This window comes from Centroberyx affinis, unplaced genomic scaffold, assembly GCF_046629955.1.
Source record: "Centroberyx affinis isolate AG114_WGS23_722 - 3 ecotype Tasmania unplaced genomic scaffold, CSIRO-AGI_Caff_v1 ptg006716l_1, whole genome shotgun sequence".
In the NCBI taxonomy this organism is placed as follows: Eukaryota; Metazoa; Chordata; class Actinopteri; order Beryciformes; family Berycidae; genus Centroberyx; species Centroberyx affinis.
In genome coordinates, this window is record NW_027283408.1 from 87,503 (window position 1) to 111,426 (window position 23,924).

Here is a 23,924-nt window from a genome sequence, read left to right on the forward strand (position 1 = left end):
AGGAATTCACAATGTAAAGGCTCAGTCGTGTTTGTTGGGACACTTTGGCATTTTCGCCACCAAGTATAGCAATAACTTTATCGGTTTCATTAGTGCTACATGACTGACATGGTATATTTTTATTCGTATAGCCATGATGAGTTAACCATGCTAGGTACGAGCACACTCAGTACCGTTAAGATTACAGCTAGCCCCGCTAAATTACGTTACGTCAGAACGTCACACCAAACTATTTAAAAACCGACAATTAAACGTTCCAGTGCTTATCTGTAAAAGTAAATGCCTGGTAGAACATTACTTATGAACGTTTATTAGTTATTAGTAGCCGCCCATCGATTCGGTATCTAGCAAAGCGGCACTACTTCCAATTTTGGGTTGCCTGTACTCCCACAATCTTCCACCGAACTCGTATTACCGTTTAAGGGCGGTAGCCAGCAGTGCCAAATACGAGAGATTTTACTGAAATAAAGTGCTGGCAGGTTGGTCATCTCTAGGCCGAATTTACAAGACCATACGAATCAGAAAATGTATTCAGTCGTGTTCTTCGAACGGAGTGTGGCGTGACTCTCCATATGAGAACGGCACGTATCCGGTGAAGATAACTAACTTACGGTAGCGTATTGATGCCACAGTGGGGAAATCAGTGGGAATCGGCTCAGTATCTCGTTATACGAGAAACCTTTCTCGTTATTATAACAAGATCTTTTTCTCGTTATAACAAGTTATTTTTCACGGTATAATGACATCTTTTCTCGTTATTACGACATACCAACTTATCTCATTATAACGAGAAACGTTTCTCGTTATAATGACATACCAACATATCTCGTTATAACGAGAAACTTTGGCATAAGTTGGACTGAACAAAACATTTTCTGTAGCAAGGATGCAAATGCCTCCAGCCCAGTGTGTTATATCTCTATGAGTGGAACCTAGTGGAAGCCATAGCTCAAAACTTGTCTGACAACTTCTATGTGTGTTTAAATAAAAAAAAAACCCCTCTGTTATTGTAGGTCTGCTTGTCTGTGTGTGTGACTGTTTTGTGTGTGTTGTGTGAGTGTTTGTCCTACAGGCTGTCATGGCGGGAGTCGGGCCCCCAGTGCCGGGACCGGGGGCCTCAAACTGTATGACCAAGGTGGAGCTGAGCGTCTCCTGTGCGAAGCTGCTGGACATGGACGTGTTCTCCAAGTCCGACCCGCTGTGTGTGCTTCTCATGAGCAGCTCAGGGTCTCACTGGGTCGAGGTCAGTAGGTCAGAAGGTCACTCTGCTACACACACACTCAATTATTCAGTGACACTTTAGATTGGAGGTGCAGCTGTGCCAGTAGACTGACCAATAGGAGAACCGACCATGTACTATTCACTTGGTACTTTTTTAAATAGACAGTGTAGTATTGGCCTATTATAAAACAATTACAGGAACAAGTGCATCTGTTGCCTTTGTACATTTGAACAAATTATGCCATGACTATGACTGTGATCAATAAAGAAATTTGAATAGTTTCCGCTCACTTCCACTTGTGGTCGCCAACATACAAAGTTGCCTAGTACAGCTTTAACAAACAAAGAATAGCTTGTTCAGAATAGGTTAACTGATAAAGAACAGTGTGGCAGGCTAGGCCTACTTAAACAGAATGGCATTTAGCATGCATAGCCCCCTCTACTAAACAATAGGTTTTCATTTATCAGGAGATTTTTACTCCCACAGGAAAAGTTTTGTATTGCCCCAAAGTGCCTGCTATTAAAGACCTGATATCAGGACAGTTTCATTTGATAATCAGAGTATTTGGGAGCTGGATCAGCGCTGATCCTGACACTACAGATACTGTCGGCCTACCTCTACTTTAAATCCATTTCATGTTTCCCTGATAGGCTTGTGTGAAAGAATTGTTTCTAAAGTTAAGGTGTTTTTTCAATCAGGTAGTCTCCATTTTATTTGCTGAGACCTCAGTAATATTTGTATCTGCTGTGAGTAAAAAAGTGTCTTTGACTCTGAAATGTGTGTTTGCGTCAGGTCGGCCGCACAGAGACAATCCAAAACTGCCTCGACCCCAAGTTTGCCAAGACATTTGTCATCGACTACTACTTTGAGATGGTGCAGAAGCTGAAGTTTGAGCTGTACGACATCGACAGCGACTCCTATAGCCTGAAAGATGCTGACTTCCTGGGAGAACTGGAGTGCACCCTGGGACAGGTCAGCCCGCTCCTTTTACCACAACACAGAGTTACTCATTATGCTGCTTGCTCTTTATTGAGGTTGAGTGTTTTCTTTTATTGTTTTATGAACATTTTTGCTTAGGAAATCAATTAAGAGTGTTTGGATTTTACGTGGGAAAGCACATGCCATGTACGGATATATGACAAAAGAATTAATCGTATATAGCATTTTAGAATTGGTGTTGGTGTCGTAGCATTTCCAGTGACAGCCAGCAATACTTTGTGTGATTGAGAAGTAATTTTGTGTCCAGATCGTGTCCTCAAGCAAACTGACTCGACCTCTGCTAGACAAGAACAAGAGGCCTGCAGGGAAAGGGACCATCACTGTGAGTCGCTTTCATTTTTAAGGGTTAAGGGTGCTGATACTCAATTGTGTGTGTGTGTGTTTGCATGTGTTCTTCAGGGTGTTTGTGTTTTTATAACAGCTTTTTTTATGTTTTGTAGATATGTGCTGAAGAAAAAACGGACAGCAGGGTGGTGAATTTTGAAGTCGCAGCTAGGAAACTGGATAAAAAGGTACAGTTCAGTACTTTTGAATTCTCTTCAGGAATTCACAAGGAATGTCTACTTTACTAATACATTCCAAATCGCCACTAAAGCAGAAAGTTGATAAGAAGATAGTACATGCGCCCTTTAAATAAGTTGAGAATGTAAGATGGGGAATGTTGTTCTCTCGTTTTGTCTATGCAGAACATGTTTGGCAATTTAAATGAAATTTGTTAAATTTAAGTGAAATTTGATGACCTCCTCCATCATATCATCGCACCTGCAACGCATGGCTCTTACATTATTGTCTGCTGTTAGAGTCCACTAAATGCCAAAAATGTATAGGAGAAAATGCTTATATTTTAAGATTTGTAGAGGAAGTCTTGAATTGCATATTATTTTCTCCTTTATCTTCAGGATTTCTTTGGGAAGTCTGACCCATTCCTGGAATTCTACAAGCAGACAGAAACTGGATGGAAGCTGGCCCACAGGACAGAGGTACAGACACCCACCGACTCACTCGTTCTGCTTCCATGCTGTCCGGTCTGAGGAAAATATCTTGGACAATGCATGGGGAAAACAGACAGTAACGACCACTAATCTGTGCTGTTGTGCAGGTGGTGAAGTACAACCTGAACCCCACATGGAGACCCTTCCGCATCCCTGTGCAGTCCCTCTGTGGAGGAGACGTGGAGAAACCTGTGAAGGTACAACAACACACACACACACACACACACACACACACTAACCTACTATTTGACTAAACTCAGCTCTGTTTAATTGGTTTTAAACTCATGTATTCCCTTTGACACAATCATAAATGACAACTTAAAAGAAGAGCATTGTTCATTATTGCTTTTCTGACTTTTATTGATTTTAGATACGCTTGTCCTCAACATCCTGTGTGTTGCTATATATGCAGAGTTCCCACTGTTCATGGAATGTCTGGAATATCATGGAATTTAAACGGAAAGTCAGGGAATATCAGTGAATTTTCCAAATCAGTCACTTTACAGGAATATAGCAGAATGTATTTTACAAGTTACATCAGGGCCGTGATGGGAACTCTGTGTATGACCTATCCATTGCCTCTTGCGCATCTGCAATTATTGGCTAGGTGTTCTTGAAACAAATAATCAAATGTGTGTTAGCATTAGTTGATGTGTTTTGATTTTTTTCCCCCATCCCCTAACACTTTTAAAGCAAGCTTGTCAGGAAGGGATGCTTTCCAATCAACAGCGCAAGTGAGTGAACTATCCCCACTGTGTGTGTTCTTCACATGGAGGATGCAGTGTCTGTAACAGGAGAGGATGAAGTCTTAGACACATCTGCATTTGCATCTGTTCAAGTTTTTGGGAGATTGTCCCGCTGGTCAACATACCTGTTAAATGATGAGAACATAGACACCAAAATCATCCATGTGTCCCTGGTAGAGCAATTAGCTGGTGAATTGACCATTGGGACAATCTTCTAAAAACGTGCTGTACTCACTTAAGATGCATTGCTGTCAGCCATCCATGAGCTTTACTGTCGATTCAACATGTGGGCTGAGTACAATGACTGCTTTGCCATCAGATGGTCTGTCTTCTTGTTGCTGTTGCTCCTTACTGTGTCTCAACCCGTTTGTGTTTTCCTGCTTCCAACACCAACGCCCGGGCCACACCGCCTACCTGAGCATAATAAGTTATAAGTTAAAAGAACATCAGGTGAAGGGCAGTATTTTTCCAGCTCTGTGCTCTCTCTCTCTCTCTCTCTCTCTCTCTCTCTCTCTCTCTCTCTCTCTCTCTCTCTCTCTCTCTCTCTCTGAACGAGGGTAAACAAATACCACGCGACTGCTTCCTTGGTACAGCTCTTCACTTTTCGGACCGCTCATCCACATGCAGTTTTACAAAATATTTTTCAATTAAACAAATAACAGAGGAGCCTACTTACCCATTTGTAAGGGGAAAAAATCTCGAACTTGAAGCAAGATATAGTGGCAAGACAAACGCACAGCACTTCTGATTCAGCAGAGACTGAACTCAGAACATCTGCTTATACAGTTGGTTTGGCCTATAGTGTAGATTAAGGTCCCGCTCCTGATGTAAATTAGATCGTTTTCGATAAGCCCATAGTAGTCGATAAGCCCTTCCCCATAGTATCCTTTTCTCTCACCTCTGATTTCCCCACACTGATCATAATCATCAGTTGATATATAAGAGAGATTTTTGATTTTAGGCTGGCTTTGTCTTGTTGCTCCTGACTCTCTGCTTCCCCAGGTGGAGTGTTACGACTACAACAGCAGTGGATCTCACGACTTCATAGGAGCCTTTCAGACCACACTCGCCCAAATCCAGCAGGCAACACAGGCGTACGCGGTGAGTTGTGTGTGTGTGTGTGTGTGTGTGTGCATCAGTCTGTGTTTGGTAAGAAATTTTAGAGGGCACTGAACTATGAAATAATACATTTGGATTGCACATTGGTAAAGAAACACTCGTATACACCACATGTCCCACACTTCTTTACCACTGCTGGAAACTGTGTGTGCTGCAAACCCCTTGATTGTTGAGTTTTTTTACGCTGCTGGTTGTTTTATTTTTGGTGACGCAGTGGTTTGTGTGCGGTCAGTATTTTCTTCTTCTGCTGGCAGCGTGGTGCCACATTTTCTACTGCTCATATGCGGTTGTTTTCTGATCAAAAACTGCTCCATTTTTCACACCCAGAATCCACTGGAAAGCATCGGCCGGTCTCGGGCTCCCACGAATCACTTACGGTGGCCCATGGGGGACAGTAGTCTCATTCACATGTGAATATACACTCACTGAGCACTTTATTAGGAACACAGTGTTCCTAATAAAGTGCTCGGTACTAATACTGGGTAGGTATCTGCCTCCAGGTTGGACATGTTGCATTCTGAGATGCTTTTCTGCTCACCACAGTTGTAAAGAGGTTATCTGAGTTACTGAAGCCTTTCTGTCAGCTCCAACCAGTCTGGCCGTTCTCCTCTGACCTCTCTCATCAACAAGGCGTTTCCTTCCACAGAACTGCTGCTCACTGGATGTTTTTTGTTTTTCGCACCGTTCTGTGTAAACTCTAGAGACTGTTGTGTGTGAAAATCCCAGCAGATCAGCAGTTTCAGAAATACTCAAACCAGCCACAGTCAAAGTCACTGAGATCACATTTTTTCCCCATTCTGATGTTTGATGTGAACATTAACTGAAGCTGCTGACCTTTATCTGCATGATCTTATGCATTGCACTGCTGCCACATGATTGGCTGACTGGATAATTGCATGAGTAAGCAGGTGTACAGGTGTGAGTGTATGTATGAGAAAATGTGAACCGGGTGAAATGCCCCGAGCCCTCGTTGATTCCTGACCCTGGTGTGGTGTGTTATGTGTGCATCAGGAATAATTTTTAAATGAGGATTGAAAGTCAACAGAGCTCCATCTCTTTGTCGTCCCCTCAGGCCGAGTTTGAATGCATCAACAGTAAAAAGAAGCAGAAGAAGAAGGGCTACAAAAACTCTGGTGTCATTATTATAAGACATTGCGAGGTACAGTGGTTTTATGTTTATTGTTATTCCAGATAAGGAAGCCAGTTGGTTCTGGTTTAGTGTATCCAGTGCTATGACACTGATAGCAGTAGTGGTTGAATAGATCTTGTGTTAGTAATTTTAGAATTGTTAGGAAAATGATGGGTTCTTGTCACTAATGTTTATCTGCAGATAGTGAAGGAGTATACCTTCCTGGATTACATCATGGGCGGCTGCCAGATCAACTTCACTGTGAGTTCTGGGTTCACACACAAGTCTTTGTCATCACTCATTCACTTGTATAGAAATAAAGGTTTGCTGTTTCCTCATACTGATGATTCATGTTAAGTCTCCTGGTATTGGCATTGCCCTCATATTCCAATCTCTTGGGGGTTTTTTTAATTACACTCCACATATTTAGGAAATAGATTAAAACTGTGCCCAGTAAACATTGTGTCTCTAATTTGATATTCTGTGTGTTCTCCCCTGGGCCAGATCGCCATTGACTTCACAGGCTCCAACGGGGATCCCAGGTTGCCCCAGTCCCTCCACTACATCAACCCTGACGGCTACAATGAATATCTGGCAGCTATCTGGGCAGTGGGCAGTGTCATCCAGGACTATGACAGGTAAGTAAGGCCAAACGTTGACATATTTCAGCTACAGTGGAGTTTGATAGCAGGAAAATGTTCAGCTATCTAAAAGAAATCAACAGTAAATGTCAGTGTCTCAGAATCAAACAGCGAGGGCTTCTTTCTAGACTCACTATTTTGCACCGACGTTCAACAATCAAACAGAGAAATCCATCTTAGAAGAGGCAGAGAGACCAATTTCTCCTCCAACAGTAACCTCAATAGACCAGAATGCAATGCAGCCACAAGACATGTTGAGTTTTGAGTAAGTAGCGCAGCTGTGATCATAGACATGTAAAACCTACAGCTGAATGATCTCATTTTCAAGCTGTTTATATGCCCATACTCTCACCTTTAATTGAATTCAACAAGTTCACGCTCCTTCTCTGGCAGTTGTTGAAAGGCTTTCTGGGAAACGTAGGACATCACTGAAGTAGAAGGTACAACAAAAAAGTAAATTATGACACTTGATCATGAAATAAACCTGGAATGCATTGAACGTCACAGATTGACGATTAACATTGTAAGAGCATCCAAGGATGGATTTTTCCTTTAATGCCTTGTTTGATGCACTAATAGTGTGAGCAGAATATAAGTTTACAATCAAAATATTCTAAAAGATACCCTTCTATGGCATTTCAGATGTCATTGTAGTACTTGGTTACTTAAGTTCTACAAGTAGTAGGTAGTTGGCTTGTGCCTAGCTTCATCTTCCTTGCTTGACCTACTTCCTAAATGCATATTTTTAAAATTTGTATATACTCCATGAGCAACCCACCAAGTCTAATCCCTTGTATGTGCAAACTTACTTGGCCAGTAAAACCTTTTCATTGTCTTTCCCTGTGTAGTGACAAGATGTTCCCCGTCTTTGGTTTTGGAGCCCAGCTCCCTCCTACATGGCAGGTAATGTTTCCTGTAAAAAAATATATTCATATCTGTGTAGCCCTTTCTCCATTACATCATTCCATTTTTAATACATGAAAAAGTTTGTGTCTTTTATGGGCTTTTTGTAATTCAGCTCATTTCATATGTCTGATTTGTGTTTTGCAGGTCTCCCATGAGTTTCCCATCAACTTCAACCCATCAGATCCATTTTGTGCAGGTATGTTAGAGCTAAACTAATGTCAATTCAAGTCTGGACTTACTGTGTGGGATTGAGGGGGTGGTGTATGCCTACACACACTTAGTCTATGCACACATGACCCACTATTCCTCTTTCCACACCTTCATCCTCGTTCTCTCTCCCATCTAATTTGCAGCAAAAAAATGTTCTGCTCACCCCTTCTCCACCTTCTTCACTGTCTTTCTTTCTTATTCCCCCATCTGTGTGTGTGTGCTTTAGGTATAGAGGGTGTGGTCTATGCCTACAAGCAGTGTCTGCCCCAGGTGAAGCTTTATGGTCCCACCAACTTTGCCCCCATCATCAACCATGTAGCCCAATTTGGCAGGCAAGCCATCCAGCAGGAAACTGCCTCTGTGAGTAGCTAGCAAGCTGAATTACATGGAAATAGTCTGTTGTAGATGTCTATTTTGTGTTTAAAGGATAATTATTTTCAATTTAGGCCTTATTTTCCTAGTTTTTCCCATCATGACGATTGACTGTGTTAAAAATTTCATCACTTCACTGCTCTCCAATGCGCACCAAAAAGGCGAAAGCAAGCTCCAACAGATGAACCCAAAAAGTGATTAAAATACACCTTTTCAACACAATAACTCCTCGGAGGTAAAGCTCCACAGTGAAGAAAGTGATGAAATTTTTAACACAATCATCATAAAGGTAAAAACATGATGTCCCAGGTTGAAAACAAAAGGAATTATCCTTTAATATATTTATATTTTTGGCTAAATATTGTGCAGACAGTAATTCAACTACAGCTAAGCTGTTCCCCCATATGTCAGTGTTTTCACCACCTCACTGAATTGTTCACGTCTCTTTGCAGCAATACTATGTCCTGCTCATCATCACGGACGGAGTGATCACAGACATGGACCAGACCCGCAACGCCATCGTCAACGCCTCCCGCCTGCCCATGTCCATCATCATCGTAGGGGTTGGTGGGGCAGACTTCAGCGCCATGGAGTTCCTGGACGGAGACGACGGGCTCTTGCGCTCAGCCTCAGGCGAGGCCGCCATGCGGGACATCGTCCAGTTTGTGCCTTTCAGACAGTTCCAGAATGTAAGCAGTAGTGTAAACCGGCCTCAGTGGGGTTTTATTTGTCTTGGTGCTCCTAAAATCGCTGTCTCTCATGGCTTGTTGCTTAAATAATGCACTCATTTGAATGTCTACACATTTCCTTTCAGGCAGGCACTGCAGCCCTTGCCCAAAGCGTGCTGGCAGAGTTGCCTGACCAAGTGGCCTCCTTCTTCAATTTATTCAAACTGAAACCTCCCAAGGAGCCCAGTCCATCCTAGAAATGTAGGAGTACCCCAGTTGACTCGGCTACAGCACCTTCCCCCAGCTTCCGCCCTGCATCTAATGCACAGCTGCATGGCTTTGAGTAGAAACCCAGCAGAGTAATGCATAGCAGCATACCATTAATGTGCCTTCGTGTTTTTATGTTCCACCACCATGGTACATAGTATGCGGGACATTATGTTGTCATTGTGTCTGTCTGTCTGTGTCTTATGAACACACTAACACTAACCTACACCACAGGTTCCCTCTATTCATAATATTCCCATGATGTCACAAGCATTTCCCACCAATATGGCACTTAACAACACACACATCTCATTGGCTGTGTTTGTCATTTGATTGTAATCACCGGTTAATTTATTACAGTTCTTTTCCTACCAAGATGGCCATGTGGTGATGGAACAGAATACTATGAATAGAGTAGATTATCTCATTATGGAGCACCTTGCTGCATATATTTGCATATTAATGAGTAAAAACTGATTTTCTTGAAAACCGCTCTAACTGCTTAATGCTTTAAGATGCCTAGGTCATATAAATACCACCCATATGTTATGTGAAGATGTGGGATCTTTGTTCACCCTTTCAAGGCTTATTTTGCAATAATGGTCGGCTAATCATTTGACACAAAATGTTGATTTAAAATGATTTTATTGCAAGCTAAATTACAAGATTCCACCAAAATATAGTTCATTAAACAATAATAAAAAGTTTCCTGACCTCTGAATAAAATGAAAGTAATATTGGAAAAATCTTCCAAGTGTGTCTGCAGTAATCAAGGAGTAATGTGTTTAAGCTACCAGCTGTTGCTAGTTCATTTGATTAGAAATCAACAAAATGGACTGGACTTCTGGACTGTGGAGTGATTTGATTAGATGTGAAACGGCTGTCTGTTATTCAGAAATAACAGATCTCAGGAAGCATTCACTGGCCAATCAGAATTGAGTATTCACCAATGCTGTGTCATAATCCTAGATAGCTGCATCTCACCTCTGCAACCTCCTGCTTGCTTCTCTAATCTTTTTTGCTTGTACCAGTTTCCCTAGCCATCTCCTTCTAAATCCTGTCATTTTTGCTGATTCCTCACCTCCCCCTCTGTCTCCAGAGTCCTCGAGAAGTGCTGGCTCAGAGCGTCTTGGCAGAGGTCCCCGGTCAGGTGGTGGACTTCTTCCGCACCATGAAGTTGAGGCCATCCAACGCCGACACCAACGCCGCCCCGGACGTCTCGGCCTCGGCGCCCCCCAGCGCTGCATCCTGAGCACAGTGATCCCAGTCTCCCTTCCTCAAGAAACCAACTGCAAATACCCGGGCCGTATGCAATCCCACCTATAGCTCTGGGATTATGATGAGTATGAGGAGTATTAATCTCTCAAGGACCCAGTCTGCCAATCATCTCTTCACATACTGGTAGAAATGTGTCACATCTAACAATCTCCACAGAATTAATCAGCCTGTCGAACTCTATCATTTGAGGCAAAATTGTGTGTGTTGTGTGTGGTGCCAATACCATATCGCAACAACTGTTATAATGTAAAGCCACGGTAGATACACAGATATTAACCTGCATATGCCTCAAGATTTATTAACATGCATGTAACTCGATTATTTAATGTTATGTGACTTAAGTGCCAGGATTGGTAAGAATTGAAATAATTTGTTCTTGTGTTAAATTGCACTGCATGAGGACTGAATCATTATAGCCACATACGGTATTTGAAGCCAGTGATACTGCACCAAATACTCTAGACTTCACTAATGTAACTGTTTACAGGTAACTACTTAAAGTAGTTCCCAGGTAAATGATTTTGATACACTTATGCCTTATATGCTTTTTGTACATTTTTCACTTAAGCTTTTGTGCGTTAGATTCTCTCCTTGCTGCTGTTTTGTACTTCTGCCACAAAATATTTTTTTTCTCTTCATTTTTGTTATCAGATTTATATACTTCATTTGTGACATTTAATACTACTTGGTGCTTCGATATCTTAAACACTTTAAGGAGAATTTCTAGTAGTCCTATACATTATCATCAGTGGAGAGCTTTATGTGGTAAAATACACCTGCATGTTTCTATGTATGTAGATTATAACCGCAATCTACTAACTATTGGTTTAAAAAGGAAGTAGTGTTGCTTCCCCAAGGGGAAGTGCAATTGTCAACTGCTTTAGTGACTGTTAAGTAAATGGCCTAATACATGTCACAATAGTGTATAATCTATAATTGTTGAGATTAGTTGTTTGCACTGATGAAATATGCATCATTGCTGTGCCAAATATACTTTGCCTCTTCGTGGTCTTTGATTTTATTAATATTTTATGTGAGTATAATAATGGTAATGCAATGCTTATGAACATAATGGCCGGTTTCCACTTTGGTTTATCCTCCAGAACAATAAAGGACAGACTGAAAGCTCTGTGTCTATTTATCCTCTTTGTTTCCTTTTATGTAAGATTACTGGATAATTGGAAAGCCTTAATGTGGTTCTTGTTGCTTTCTGTTAATGCTGCTGCTTTCTTTCTCATTTCTTCCTGTCATGAAATTATGGAAATTACATTAGAATGTTTCATTTTTATTGATATTGTTATGGGATTTTAGCAAGGTTACATTCTGGTTGCCCTTGTTTCCCATTATCTATAAAACACCTCAAGGTTTGTTATAGTAGAGAGGATAATACAATTATTCACTGTCACTTTCAATCAGTTTCAATAATCTTGGTAATGACACTGTAATAATAACAAATTATTTTCAGCACAAAGCGGTGTAACGCATACAGTTATACATCCATGATACAGATGCAGAAATACAACCACACAGATCACTCTGTACTGCAGGACTCCCCGGGGCATCCGTGACGTAAACGAGCGCACCCCGCTGTCAGTGTTGACTCCGCCCCTCACAACACAACTCTGACCTCCCGAAACACGGCCGTACTGGAGCACTGGGAGCCTGACAGCCATCCAATCCTCTGTAAAAAACCTCCTCGAAGCTGCCTTTATCACGTTTTATTTTAGTTAGCTGCATCACCCAACAAAAGGGACATCTTCCGCTGACGTTATTCAGACTTTCTGCGGTAAGTTTTTAAGCTTTAAATAAAAGTTACTTGCCGAAGTCGCCGTGCTGAAAATAGTATCACTTTCTTCATAGCTAGCTAGCTAGCTAACGTAGCTTTTTTGTAGTAAACGTTAGCTCATACGCTCCCCACCCGCTACACTTCAGTTTATTGCTCAATATCTCACAGTTTCCACTATGTCAGGAAACAACCTAAGCTGCGTTTCATTAGTCATTTAATTAATCAGCCCTCCTTCACTTCCCCATGGCACTTGGTAATACGTAGCACCATACATAACGCGAGTGGCCACTTGCAGAGCAGAGGGGCAGGGTCCGAGGGAGAGCAGAATATTTGAAACGGAAAGCACTTGCCCTTAAGCAGGCCTAATAATTAATAAAAAAAATTGGGGAAGTGTCCAGGGGAAGTCAACGAGGGCCGGTTGAAATGACTAATGAAACGCACCGCTAATGTTACCGGCTCACTAAACATGGCCACGCTAGAGAGAGACCACTGTGTTTGCAGTTGCATGTCACTAGTGGTGCTTCCTGCACCAGTGTTAAGCTAGGTAGTGAAAGTCTTATGGTCAAAATAAAAGCCGTTTTTTGAGCAATACAAGCTATAGAAGTGAAAATGAAGAATGTGTTTAAGGAGGAACCTGCTGTACAGGAAAATAAAATGTTTTCTGCGAAATGTCCTTTGCCCAACATACAATTGCTCAAGATTTGCACATTAGCCACATTGACCAATGCAAGATACCTGTATACAGTGCTGCCAAACACAGAGAAAGACTCAGTAACAAAACATATATCAGACCTCTTGGAAGCAGGGAAGTAGTGGGTAACCTCACTTAAACCCAATTTACCCAACTTTTTATTTGCAGTACCCACCTTTTTAGACTAACATAAATCTGTAGGACCTAAATTCAAAGTATACATTATAGTAAGTAGTATCAAAGTGATGTAAGTCATATAAATATAGAGTCCTATATGAGAATATATATAAGTTAGTGCTTCTCTGTAAGTACAGTTGGTCTATGTTTACAATATATAAGTGTTTGTTTATGATGTGTGATGGGCTTGGAAGAATGTCTACTAATGGCACGGTTGTTCCTAAATGCTACATAATGGGTTGGTAGAGTGGTAGAAATGCTGCAGTCTTGGTGTTCATCTCTGCCTGCCTTGTTTTTTTTTTTTTTTTTTTGTAAACAATGTTTATTAGTTTTCTTTATAAGAACAAATGACAAGAACAAACAATGTTCCTTCCTCCTCCCCCACCCCACCTCCCCAGACCCTTCCAAACCTGCCTGCCTTGTTGCTACAGCCTGTGTGTTGACAGTCAGGCATGGCCGCCCAGTGTGTGACCAAGGTGGAGCTGACTGTGTCTTGTGAGAATCTCCTGGACAAAGACATCGGCTCCAAGTCCGACCCCCTGTGTGTCCTGCTGATGAACAGCTCCGCGTCCCAGTGGTATGAGGTCAGTAGGACTGCCGGATCTGGATTCATCAAACAGATGTCAGAGAGCTGCTGTCCAGTTATGATTATATAATGGCCAGGGCCCCATGGCCATTACAGGTCAATCTGCCAGAAATGTATCTTGGAACAGAGCAGGGTAATAAATGAGCTTTGCCATACATGGGAGATCAGAGACAATACAAAGTCATGACATAAAAGCATGTATGTAAAAGTGAATTTTTAAGAAGCCAACAAATTCTAGATCCAAACACCCCTCCTCTGAAAAACATATTCTCATAGCTGGGCTGTCTGACATCAGACATTTTACCTGGGTGTGGCAGGTACGTCACATTGCTCCTGCAGGAGGAATGTCAGAGCAGTGTTAATTGTTAACCCTCTTATGGAAAATTCAACATTGTGTGAATCAGCAGTCAGTTGTATTTCATGTTTGATCAGTGTATGTATAGGATTAAGGATGAAAATGTCTTTTTAAACCTCTGTTGAAAGTTTACAATAATGATGAGTTATTGCTCAGACTTGTAGCCTGTATCATGTTGCGGCCATGATGAAATGTGTCTATAGGAACAACCACAAAAAGCTCTGCACTTTCTCAACAGCTGGGGCGCACAGAGAAGGTCCAGAATTGCCTCAGCCCGAAGTTTGCCAAGAAGTTTGTCATCGACTACTACTTTGAGATTGTGCAGAAGCTGAAGTTTGGGATTTACGACATCGACAACAAGACCGTCGACCTGAGTGATGATGACTTCCTGGGGGAACTGGAGTGCACCTTGGGCCAGGTGAGGTTCCTCTTCTTTTCTTCTGCGGAAATGTGACTTCTGTGGAAATTTGTTCACATTCTATGTTCAGCTTATCTAAAAAATAAGGTTTGTGTAAGGTTTTTATTAATTTTCGTCTTGGCATGTGTGTGAGTCGAAGAAGCTGTAAGGACTTCTCATAGCTTATAAAGCCCTAACATTGATAATAAATAATTTCACATGCTACACTCTGACTTAACGGTCCTCTGCCATAACTTTCTATTTTAATAAATTTCGTTTTTCCCTTTTCAGTTTGAGGTTTTCTACAGTTTAAATGTACATAACGGAAAGTGGAATCACAATCTTGTCAGTCAGACACATACTGGTGGTGCAATAAGACACCACTGTCTTATTGGCACTCATGTCAAAGATAAAGCGATAACATCCTTGACAAACAACCGCTATTTAGACTCTCATATTACACTTCCAAAGTGTATATTACAAGTGTATATTACACTTAAGTGTATATTACACTTATAAGTGTATATTACACTTTTGGAAGTGTAATATGAGCGCACATCTTCATTTTGCGTGTTTGTTTTGGATGTCAGCGGTCTTGTGGTCTAGAAGACTGCTGTGTGATATTACTCCATTACATTGAAGATTGGGCCTGTATTAAGTTCCTGTGTATAACTGTTGCTTCTAGGTTGTGTCCAGTAGAAAACTGACCCGGCCACTGGTGTTGAAGAATAAGAAGCCTGCAGGAAAAGGGACTATCACAGTGAGTGGCAGAGAGAGAGAGAGAAATACTTATAAAAAAATAAAGATACCATATCATGTGGTTGGCCATTTTTTTCTCTTCTATTCCCCTGTAGATCAGTGCTGAAGAAATCAAAGACAACAGGGTGGCGAATTTTGAGGTGGAAGCGAGGAAACTGGACAACAAGGTACGGGCAGTTCAGCTTGAAATCTTAAGTGTCGTCATTTCATGCCCAAAGATTCAGTTTTGCAGAAAATAATAATAAAGATGCATGTTATTTATTGGTGCATTTCTTTCTGTCTTTATTCACTTTCAGGATTTCTTCGGGAAGTCCGACCCGTACCTGGAATTCCACAAGCAGACAGAGACCGGGTGGCAGCTGGCCCACAGGACAGAGGTACACAAACTCACGCAACTGACAGTGTCACTAGTAGCTGTATAACTAATGCGGAAAGAAAGCTATGAGCGTTTAAACATTATCGCTATATATAAACATCAAACAAAAAGTTAGGAACTTTGTGTTTGGTAGATTATTTCTCTGTTGTAACAATGCTTCTTGGCAATACATTTTATACCGTTGGAAAGCCTGTTTATTTCCCTTTTAAATGGTGCCTCATTTGTAAGGAACATGCATTTGTGGGATGAGCAGCACAGCTGAGTATGTGGGTTGCGCTCATGTAAAATTTGCCAAATCTTCTCTGCCAATGCCAAACAGCTTATTCTGCTGTTGCTATTGACTCTTGTTTGGTGTTGTTTGGTGGATTGGATGATTGAAGTCTATCAGTAACAAGGAAGAAACAAGACATATTGGCAATTTTACGATTTATTCATTTAACAAACAGTCAGGAGCCTCAGTAGCGTGTGGAAGAACCATACACAGCCACAACAGTCTGGCACCTCCTCCTCATGCTGGTCACCAGCCTGGTCACACACTGCTGTGGGATGGCATTCCACTCCTCAACCAGGATTTGTCGCAAGTCAGCCGACGTGGTTGTGTCGGTCACTCTAGCACGAACGGCACGCCCAAGCTGATCCCATAAGTGTTCAATTGGGTTGAGGTCAGGACTGTTGGCAGGCCATTCCATTCTCTCTACTCCCAAATTCTGGAGGTAGTCTCTGATAAACCCCGCTCTGTGGGGGCGAGCGTTGTCATCTTGGAGGATGGAGTTCGGTCCCAGACTGTGGAGATATGGGATCGCCACCGGTTGCGGAATCTCATCTCGATATCTCTCTGCATTGAGATCGCCTCCAATGATGACAAGCCTCGTTTTTCCAGTGATGGAGATGCCGCCCCACACCATCACACTGCCTCCACCAAAAGGTGTTACTCTATCGGTGCAGCGATCAGCATAGCGTTCTCCCCGTCTTCTCCACACTTTGACCCTACGATTCAACTTCCGTAGGCAGAATCTGGACTCTTCGCTGAACATAACGTTCCTCCACATGTTCAGGTTCCAGTGCAGGTGTTGCCGACACCAGCCCAAACGGGCCTGACGGTGAAGGGCCATGACTGTATGAAAGTGTTCCTCAAAGTGGTTTACATACACAGGACCAGGAAGTAAGACAAGATCACACACTGGCTTCCTGTTTACCACAATAATAAGCACCTTGGTTGAAATTTTACAGTTGTACACTTCTATTTGAGCATAATGCCTTGATGCCAATGTAATGAAGGAGTTAGTATTTGATATCAGGATTTTAGGTGTATATACCTACTAGAGAAGATAGTAACGTCTGAGCTAGCTTACATGCATGTTCTACAACAGGCTGTGGAGGTGAATAACGGTGTGTGTGTGTGTGTGTGTGAGTGTGTGAGTGTGTGAGTAAGCAGCTTGTTTAAGCATGTACCAATCATGTGACAGTGGAAAGAAATGCAGAAAGTAGACCCTTGACTAAACAAGATTATGGCTGAATAGCACCTGCAGATAATATGACATAGATAAATCTATACAATAAAATGGTAAATCAAGAGCACAGGAAAATTGGGATCAGATGGAAACACTGGAAACGGGTTGAAATGCTTCATACTTCATAAAGTCAGTTAGTGGCCGGTCCTTGTAATAAGGAATAGAGAATACTTAAAAGCAGACATGGAAATCTTTTAACAATTAAGAATCTGGAGAAGTTACTATCTAACTTGGTTCTCGGTGGAGTATTCCCCACATGTATAATTTTCATTCGTTGTGTCTTTAGGTGGTGAAGAACAACCTGAACCCGACATGGAGGCCCTTCCGAATCCCCCTGCAGTCGCTCTGTGGAGGAGACATGGAGAAACCTGTGAAGGTATCCTAAATACCTTTTTAACATCTTCTTCTTCTGCTTAGAGCTTTTCTTTCTTTCATGTTATTTTTTCAGCAGATACCACAGACAACCACACGTGTTTTGATATTTTTTGGTTGGTTTCAGTCTCACTTTTTATTTGCGTATTAATGACCTAATACAGCCCTTTGAACCTTTCTTAGAGATGGAAAGGTGGATGTTTTTAGAGCTAAATTCTATGGATCTCTATCACAGAGGTCTTGGATCATATTAACTGATTGTAGTGTGTGTTTAGTACTAGCTTTATGTTGGTCGTGTTTTTTCAACTTCTGAAGCAAGCGTGTCAGGAAGGGAGCTGTTTCCAAGGTTGCAGGACAAGTGAGTTGCCCAGCGCGTTGCGGTGTGTGTCTTTGTCCAACTTGCCATCACTTAACGGGTGAAGTGTGTGAAGGGAGTAGATGGGAAGTAGAAGACACTTGCATCCTCAGCCGGGTCTCTGGCCCGTCGCGGTTTTCTTCACCCGACTCGATCGCCTCATAGAGGATCCTCTCGATCCTCCATCTGAGACTAGAAATACTCTTCTTTGACTAATTTGTTTTTTCAAAAATCGACTTGATGCAAGCTTCTATCCTCGTCTACCCTTGTGCTACACAGGATTGCGTTTTGGATGTTTCCCATTGCATGCGTTTTGTTTTCCGCACCTCAGTTCTTCATAAACTTGAGGTGGATTTTTGATCTAGGTGAATGATTAATAGTTTTCTTGCTTGTTTATTTTTTTATAGTCCCACATGGCTAAGCATTTCTGCCTTTTTCCAGGTTGAGTGTTATGACTATGACAACGATGGCTCACATGATCTCATTGGAACCTTTGAGACCACGTTGACACACCTCCAGCAGGCTTCACGAACCTCTCCGGTCAGATTGTGTGTGTGTGTGTGTGTGTGTGTGTGTGTGTGTGTGTGTGTGTGTGTGTGTGTGTGTGTGTGCGCGCTCTGGATTAGAGCGCCACCTAAATAGCTAAAAGCAAAATGTAAATCTCTAACAGACTGGTTTTGTCCTGGTGTTTTTCTTGCTTTGACACTGACACCCATGCTGTGGCTTTTTCTCCTCAGGCAGAGTTTGAATGCATCAACAGTAAAAAGAAACAGAAGAAGAAAGGCTACAAAAACTCTGGTGTCGTGAGCGTGAAGCTATGCCAGGTGTGGTACTGTGTCTGTCTGACTGTCTGTCTTGCGTGGACAGTCTGACCACTTACGATCATAAGTATAGTAGTCTACAGTTGAGATGACATATTCTCCAGTACCATTCCATTAAAAGGATGTTTAACCTTTCAGGTGGTGAAGGAGTATACCTTCCTGGATTACATCATGGGGGGCTGTCAGCTCAACTTCACTGTGAGTTCTGGGTTCTCCAGTAATGACCGATCTGTATTACAAGGTCACTGTGGGTCCTGAAGAAGTCCAAAATAGTCAAAATTTCTACATTTAAGGCCTTCTAAAAAGCATTAAATTGTTTAAACTACCGTAATTGGATGTCTAATTTTTCCACCATGTTATGCAGGTTTATTTTTTATTTTGATGCAACTAGAAAATTGACAGATTTTTACATTCAGTGATATCTAGTTATGGCAGAGTTCAGAAGTAAGGCAGAAGAAATAAGATAAATGCCATGAATTGTGTAGTTTCACCAAAAGATGTGACCAGCAGTAGTGGATTTATTAGGATTTATTTTCTTATGTTGTATTATCTTACTAGCACTTCTATTAAGTTTGACCCACATGCATGTCCACTCTTAGATTAATACAATATACCATGTTGGACTTCATGTCACTAAACATTTAATTTCCTGGCGTCCTTTTTCTTATACTGCTGTCAGAGCATTCACTGACTATACTCAATCAGAAGCCAGCTTTTTTGATTATTTTGGTTTTTAAATTGGTATTAAATCCAATTCCAGGTAGCATTAAATAGCTCTTAAAAAGAAACCTGCAGATACCCCTGTATTACTTTCATACTTAACCTCTCCATGTCTTTGCAGGTGGCGGTTGACTTCACAGGCTCCAACGGGGATCCCAAGTCCCCCCAGTCTCTACACTACATCAGTCCTCAGGGCGTCAACGAATACCTCACTGCTATCTGGTCCGTGGGCAACGTCATCCAGGACTATGACAGGTATCCACCGCACACATACCAGCCATGTTCGCGTTTGGGATGCCTGTACTGTACGTATCATGTGAAACCCAGACTCGCATGTTCATAAGCGTCATAGAGTATGTAGTGAGGAAGATGGTGTGAATTCACAAATGTGTCAGGTTAAGCCACGTCCATTTACCTTTCTGTGTTTTCATATAGTGTCTCAAAGCAAGAAGTGGAGGGTTTGTTAGTTTGCGTTTGAATGACACTACATTCTGTTACTCATTGGGTAATGTCCTCTCTCTTTCCTGTGTAGTGACAAGATGTTCCCTGCCTTTGGCTTTGGAGCCCAGATCCCTCCCACGTGGCAGGTAAACAGACGCTCACATAAGGCTACAAATACACTACATGCAAATGATAAGATTGCAGTTTTGCATACAGATTGAATTGAAGAGTCGTGGGTTGTTTAGCTACAGAAGAAATCTCTAATTCTACTGTGTTTCACTTGATGCGTTTTACAGGTTTCCCATGAGTTTCCTCTCAATTTCAACCCAGCAGATCCATTTTGTGCAGGTAATATGTTTATAAATTAGGGAAGGTAAGTTTAGAGAGATTTGCAAAATATGTTGGCGATAGGGGTGAGTTCCAGTCATTTTCCAACTCTGCTGCTTATTGTTGGCTTATACGAGTTTGCGTGTGTGTGTTGATACATGTGTAATCTGCTGTTCTCCTGTGTGTGTGTGTGTGTGTGTGTGTGTGTTTAGGGATTGAAGGGGTGGTGGAGGCCTACAGGGTGTGTCTACCCCAGGTCAAACTCTACGGTCCAACCAACTTCTCCCCCATCATCAATCATGTAGCCTGCTTCGCCAAGCAAGCCCTCCAGCAGACCACTGCATCAGTGAGTAGTTAGGGTAGTAGTAGTAGTAGTGTTGTTTACTTGGATACATAAGTGGGGTTTTTATAGGGGAATTTATCAACAAATGCATATTTAACATTTCATATCCAATTCATGACAATTATTTTACTAGTTTTCTTGTCGCTGTCTTCCCAAAGCAATACTATGTCCTGCTCATCATCACGGACGGAGTGATCACAGACATGGACCAGACCCGCAACGCCATCGTCAACGCCTCCCGCCTGCCCATGTCCATCATCATCATCGGGGTGGGGGGGGCAGACTTCAGCGCCATGGAGTTCCTGGACGGAGACGATGGATGTCTACGCTCTCAGACAGGCGAGACCGCCATGCGGGACATCGTCCAGTTTGTGCCTTTCAGGCAGTTCCAAAATGTAAGCAACAGCGACAACATCCGCCTCAATTTATGTGATGACTGGCTTGATGTGTGATATGCACAAGTGAATGGTTTTTGCTATGGTTTCAGCTGATTTTTCTCAGTAAGCCAACTCATTGCTACAGTAAATTGCATGCCTTTCAGCCTCATTTTTCCAAGCATTGGAAGCACTGCGTTATCTTACACTTTGATTCGACGGGTTTTCTTATTAGAAATGGGAAGCGTAGCACAGTATTGTCCCCATACACTGCCCAACTCCCCAACCTGGTGCTCACCGAGCTTCTCTCTGTGCCTTGTGTATCCATCTCTTTTCAGGCACCAAGACAGGCTCTTGCCCAAAGCGTATTGGCCGAGTTACCTCAGCAAGTGGCCTCCTTCTTCAGTTCATTCAAACTGAAGCCTCCCCACGAGCCTACTCCTTCATAGGGGTACCCCAGATATTTCAGTCATAAACCCCAACACCACCCCCAGCCTTTCCTTAGCCTATATGAATGATTGCCTCAGTCAATCATCGCATGAATAATTGCATGTAGTGCTTGCTATTCTGCTGTATTTGACTTTGCGATCCTACTCTAATCAAAACATTGTAAATGGGGTTTTTATAGGGGAATTTATTTACAAATGCATATTTAACATGTCATATCCAATTCATGACAACTATTTTACTACTTACTATGGTTCATCATTAGTGCTGTGTGAGAAAGCGGTACAGCAAATTCTGTTGTATTTTCTGTCTGAAGCTCAGCAGCATGACAAATCTCAGCAACATACTGACATCTTTAACTTACATTAAACTAATTTTCTTCACCTTCATAAACTTCTGCCTTCTCTGGCTTTTCAAACATTTTCCCTTTATCGAATCTGATCAATGGCAACAATAAGCTAATTTCTCTCTCTTTGTCTCTTCACTATTTTGCACATCACTATTTTTTTTGCTCATATTTTTGCTTATATTTGTTTGCTCTCGTCCCACACTCATCCCTTTTTGAACTTCTCTCTCCTCTGTACTTCAGGCTCCTCGAGAAGCACTTGCACAGAGCGTGTTGGCAGAAGTTCCCAGTCAGGTGGTGGGGTTTTTCAATACCATGAAGCTGATCCCACCCAACAACAACTCTGCACCAAACCCTGCTGGGACGGCCTAATACGACAAGGAACAAACCACAGATGAGAGCCTGCTCTTCCCAATTGGGGACCAACACCCAATATAACCAATCACGCTTCCAGCACAGAGAATCGCCTCCTTTCGCCCTCTTTCAGCTCATTACCCAATTACCCAAACTCCCCTCCTCAACCCTTTCTCTCTCTTGTGCAACAATGGCCAAAAGTTGTACACAGCGACCCCATGATGAGACACCGTCCGCATGCTTCCTACTTAAGCACTCCACACAGTTGACCAATCATGGTGAACCATGTCCAAACAGATCTAGCCATTGTCAGATATTAACATGCTTACGTGCATTATTTTTACCTATTATCCATAACGCTTTGTCAGCTTGAAATGGAAACTATTCTATAAAGTAACAGTGTGTTTAACATGGAAAGATTTGGAAAAAAATGTTTGCCTGCTACATGACAAATAATGCCATAGGGTTAATAATGGGAACCTGGTTTGACTGAGGAGATAAACTAAGTTTGTTAAGTTGCCTATATGCCGATTACATTGTTAGAGAAATATCTACAGTTATTAGCATGATTATGTACATTATGTACATATAGCCAAATAGCTTCGTAGTTGCACACTAAGTATATTTTTGCCTAATGTAAATTGTTGCACATGCCATCCTATGTACTAACCTGTTATATCCGCATGCACTGTTAAGATTGAGTATTGAGTCAATTTACTCATAATAATGAATGGCCAAACACCTTCCTTTTATATGTAGATTAGAACCAAATATCAACCCAGAGCAAGTCATACCTTAAAAGAACTATGAATGGTAATGTTTGAGTGTCGAATGTTGAATTAGACTACAAATGTAGTTTTCATAGCCAAGGTAGTTGTATAGTATCAGCGTCATCACTTATAAAATGCTTGTTGCATGACTGTTCAGATTGGTAAAGATGCCATATATGTAAGTATTAATCATGCTGTTACTGTATAAATACAGTGCTGCATATTGAGATTTGTCCCATGTTTACTGGAAGAGTTCAACTGGATTTTTTATTTCTGTTGTGAGTCATTGATGTTTCTATATGGATATACAATGGAAGCTATAAAACACATGTAGTGGCTGTATGCTGTTATGTACCAACTATTTACTGCTATGCAAAGCTTAAAATGGGTTCATGTGCCTTATTAGTGTCGACACAAAGTAAGTCACGCTTGTTTCCTTGTTAAGGATAGATTGCAAATAAAACATGTTTCTTATTCAATGCAAATATATGCGAAGTTCTTTCTCTTTGTAGTAGGTTTAGGAAAATACTTTACATTTACATTTGAGATGCACCCGGCAGTGGAGAGGTCTTTGCTGAGGCTGGGGAATATTGTACTACTCCTGATCGCTTTGAGAAACCTGCCTCAAACATATAGCAGCATCTGAAGGATATAAAATTATTCCTGCATGATGATCTCGAGGTCTCTGGATCCCGTTGGAAATGGTTTCATAATGGATCTCAGTTTTGTTTGTCACAGGATTATTGCAGCTCTATTACATTCTATAGCATTAATACATACTCAGTACATTTCATGGTCATTCTTCAACAGTGTGCACTTCTGCAAATGACCAAATGCTGAAACTGCCTGAGTTAAAATGGAGTAACATAGTGGCTGGAATGTGCTTAATGGAGGTACTGCTGAATTTAATTATTTATCATCTGGACAAGAAGGCATTCTCCCTCTTTCCTAGAAACTGAAAATTAAAGTTTATATACTTTGATATTTCTTTTACCATGTGCATTTACATATTTGCAGAATATTGACAGTAGCTTATTAGGATTCAATTTATCCTGGAAAAAAATATT

At 41.6% G+C, this 23,924-nt stretch overlaps 2 protein-coding genes across 5 annotated transcripts; both read left to right on the forward strand.

The window, feature by feature from the left end:
• Positions 1-427: 427 nt before the first annotated feature.
• Positions 428-11,665, forward strand: LOC139638978 (copine-3-like). Of its 3 annotated transcripts, XM_071513022.1 has the most exons (16): positions 428-1,243; positions 2,015-2,194; positions 2,469-2,543; positions 2,662-2,733; positions 3,121-3,201; positions 3,321-3,410; positions 4,962-5,060; positions 6,151-6,237; positions 6,409-6,468; positions 6,712-6,845; positions 7,697-7,751; positions 7,899-7,950; positions 8,191-8,324; positions 8,789-9,025; positions 9,151-9,265; positions 10,371-10,511. In XM_071513022.1, exons 1-15 carry the CDS (start codon positions 1,079-1,081, stop codon positions 9,259-9,261), a joined length of 1,632 nt encoding a protein of 543 aa, XP_071369123.1. In that variant the 5' UTR covers positions 428-1,078; the 3' UTR covers positions 9,262-9,265; positions 10,371-10,511. The 3 variants fall into 3 exon arrangements, with proteins under 3 accessions (XP_071369123.1, XP_071369122.1, XP_071369124.1); XM_071513021.1 differs by lacking the exon at positions 9,151-9,265 and having other exon boundaries at positions 10,371-11,665; XM_071513023.1 differs by lacking the exons at positions 2,662-2,733; positions 9,151-9,265 and having other exon boundaries at positions 10,371-11,665.
• Positions 11,666-12,184: 519 nt separating this feature from the next.
• cpne3 (copine III) lies at positions 12,185-22,336 on the forward strand. 2 transcript variants are annotated; one of them, XM_071513026.1, is made up of 17 exons: positions 12,185-12,335; positions 13,602-13,787; positions 14,383-14,562; positions 15,227-15,301; positions 15,396-15,467; positions 15,597-15,677; positions 17,474-17,563; positions 18,356-18,454; positions 18,652-18,738; positions 18,874-18,933; positions 19,577-19,710; positions 19,988-20,042; positions 20,193-20,244; positions 20,436-20,569; positions 20,725-20,961; positions 21,279-21,391; positions 21,977-22,111. In XM_071513026.1, the coding sequence occupies exons 2-16, from the start codon at positions 13,656-13,658 to the stop codon at positions 21,387-21,389; spliced, it is 1,599 nt and encodes a 532-aa protein (XP_071369127.1). In that variant the 5' UTR covers positions 12,185-12,335; positions 13,602-13,655; the 3' UTR covers positions 21,390-21,391; positions 21,977-22,111. The 2 variants fall into 2 exon arrangements, with proteins under 2 accessions (XP_071369127.1, XP_071369126.1); XM_071513025.1 differs by lacking the exon at positions 21,279-21,391 and having other exon boundaries at positions 21,977-22,336.
• The last annotated feature ends 1,588 nt before the right edge of the window (positions 22,337-23,924 follow it).

Coding starts and splice junctions, on each gene's coding strand:
- cpne3 (XM_071513025.1), top strand. CDS start 13,656: ATGGCCGCCCAGTGTGTGACCAAGGTGGAGCTGACTGTGTCTTGTGAG. Junction 19,711..19,987: donor GTCATCCAGGACTATGACAG/GTATCCACCGCA, acceptor TTTCCTGTGTAG/TGACAAGATGTTCCCTGCCT. Junction 20,043..20,192: donor AGATCCCTCCCACGTGGCAG/GTAAACAGACGC, acceptor TGCGTTTTACAG/GTTTCCCATGAGTTTCCTCT.
- LOC139638978 (XM_071513021.1), top strand. CDS start 1,079: ATGGCGGGAGTCGGGCCCCCAGTGCCGGGACCGGGGGCCTCAAACTGT. Junction 1,244..2,014: donor CAGGGTCTCACTGGGTCGAG/GTCAGTAGGTCA, acceptor TGTTTGCGTCAG/GTCGGCCGCACAGAGACAAT. Junction 8,325..8,788: donor TCCAGCAGGAAACTGCCTCT/GTGAGTAGCTAG, acceptor GTCTCTTTGCAG/CAATACTATGTCCTGCTCAT.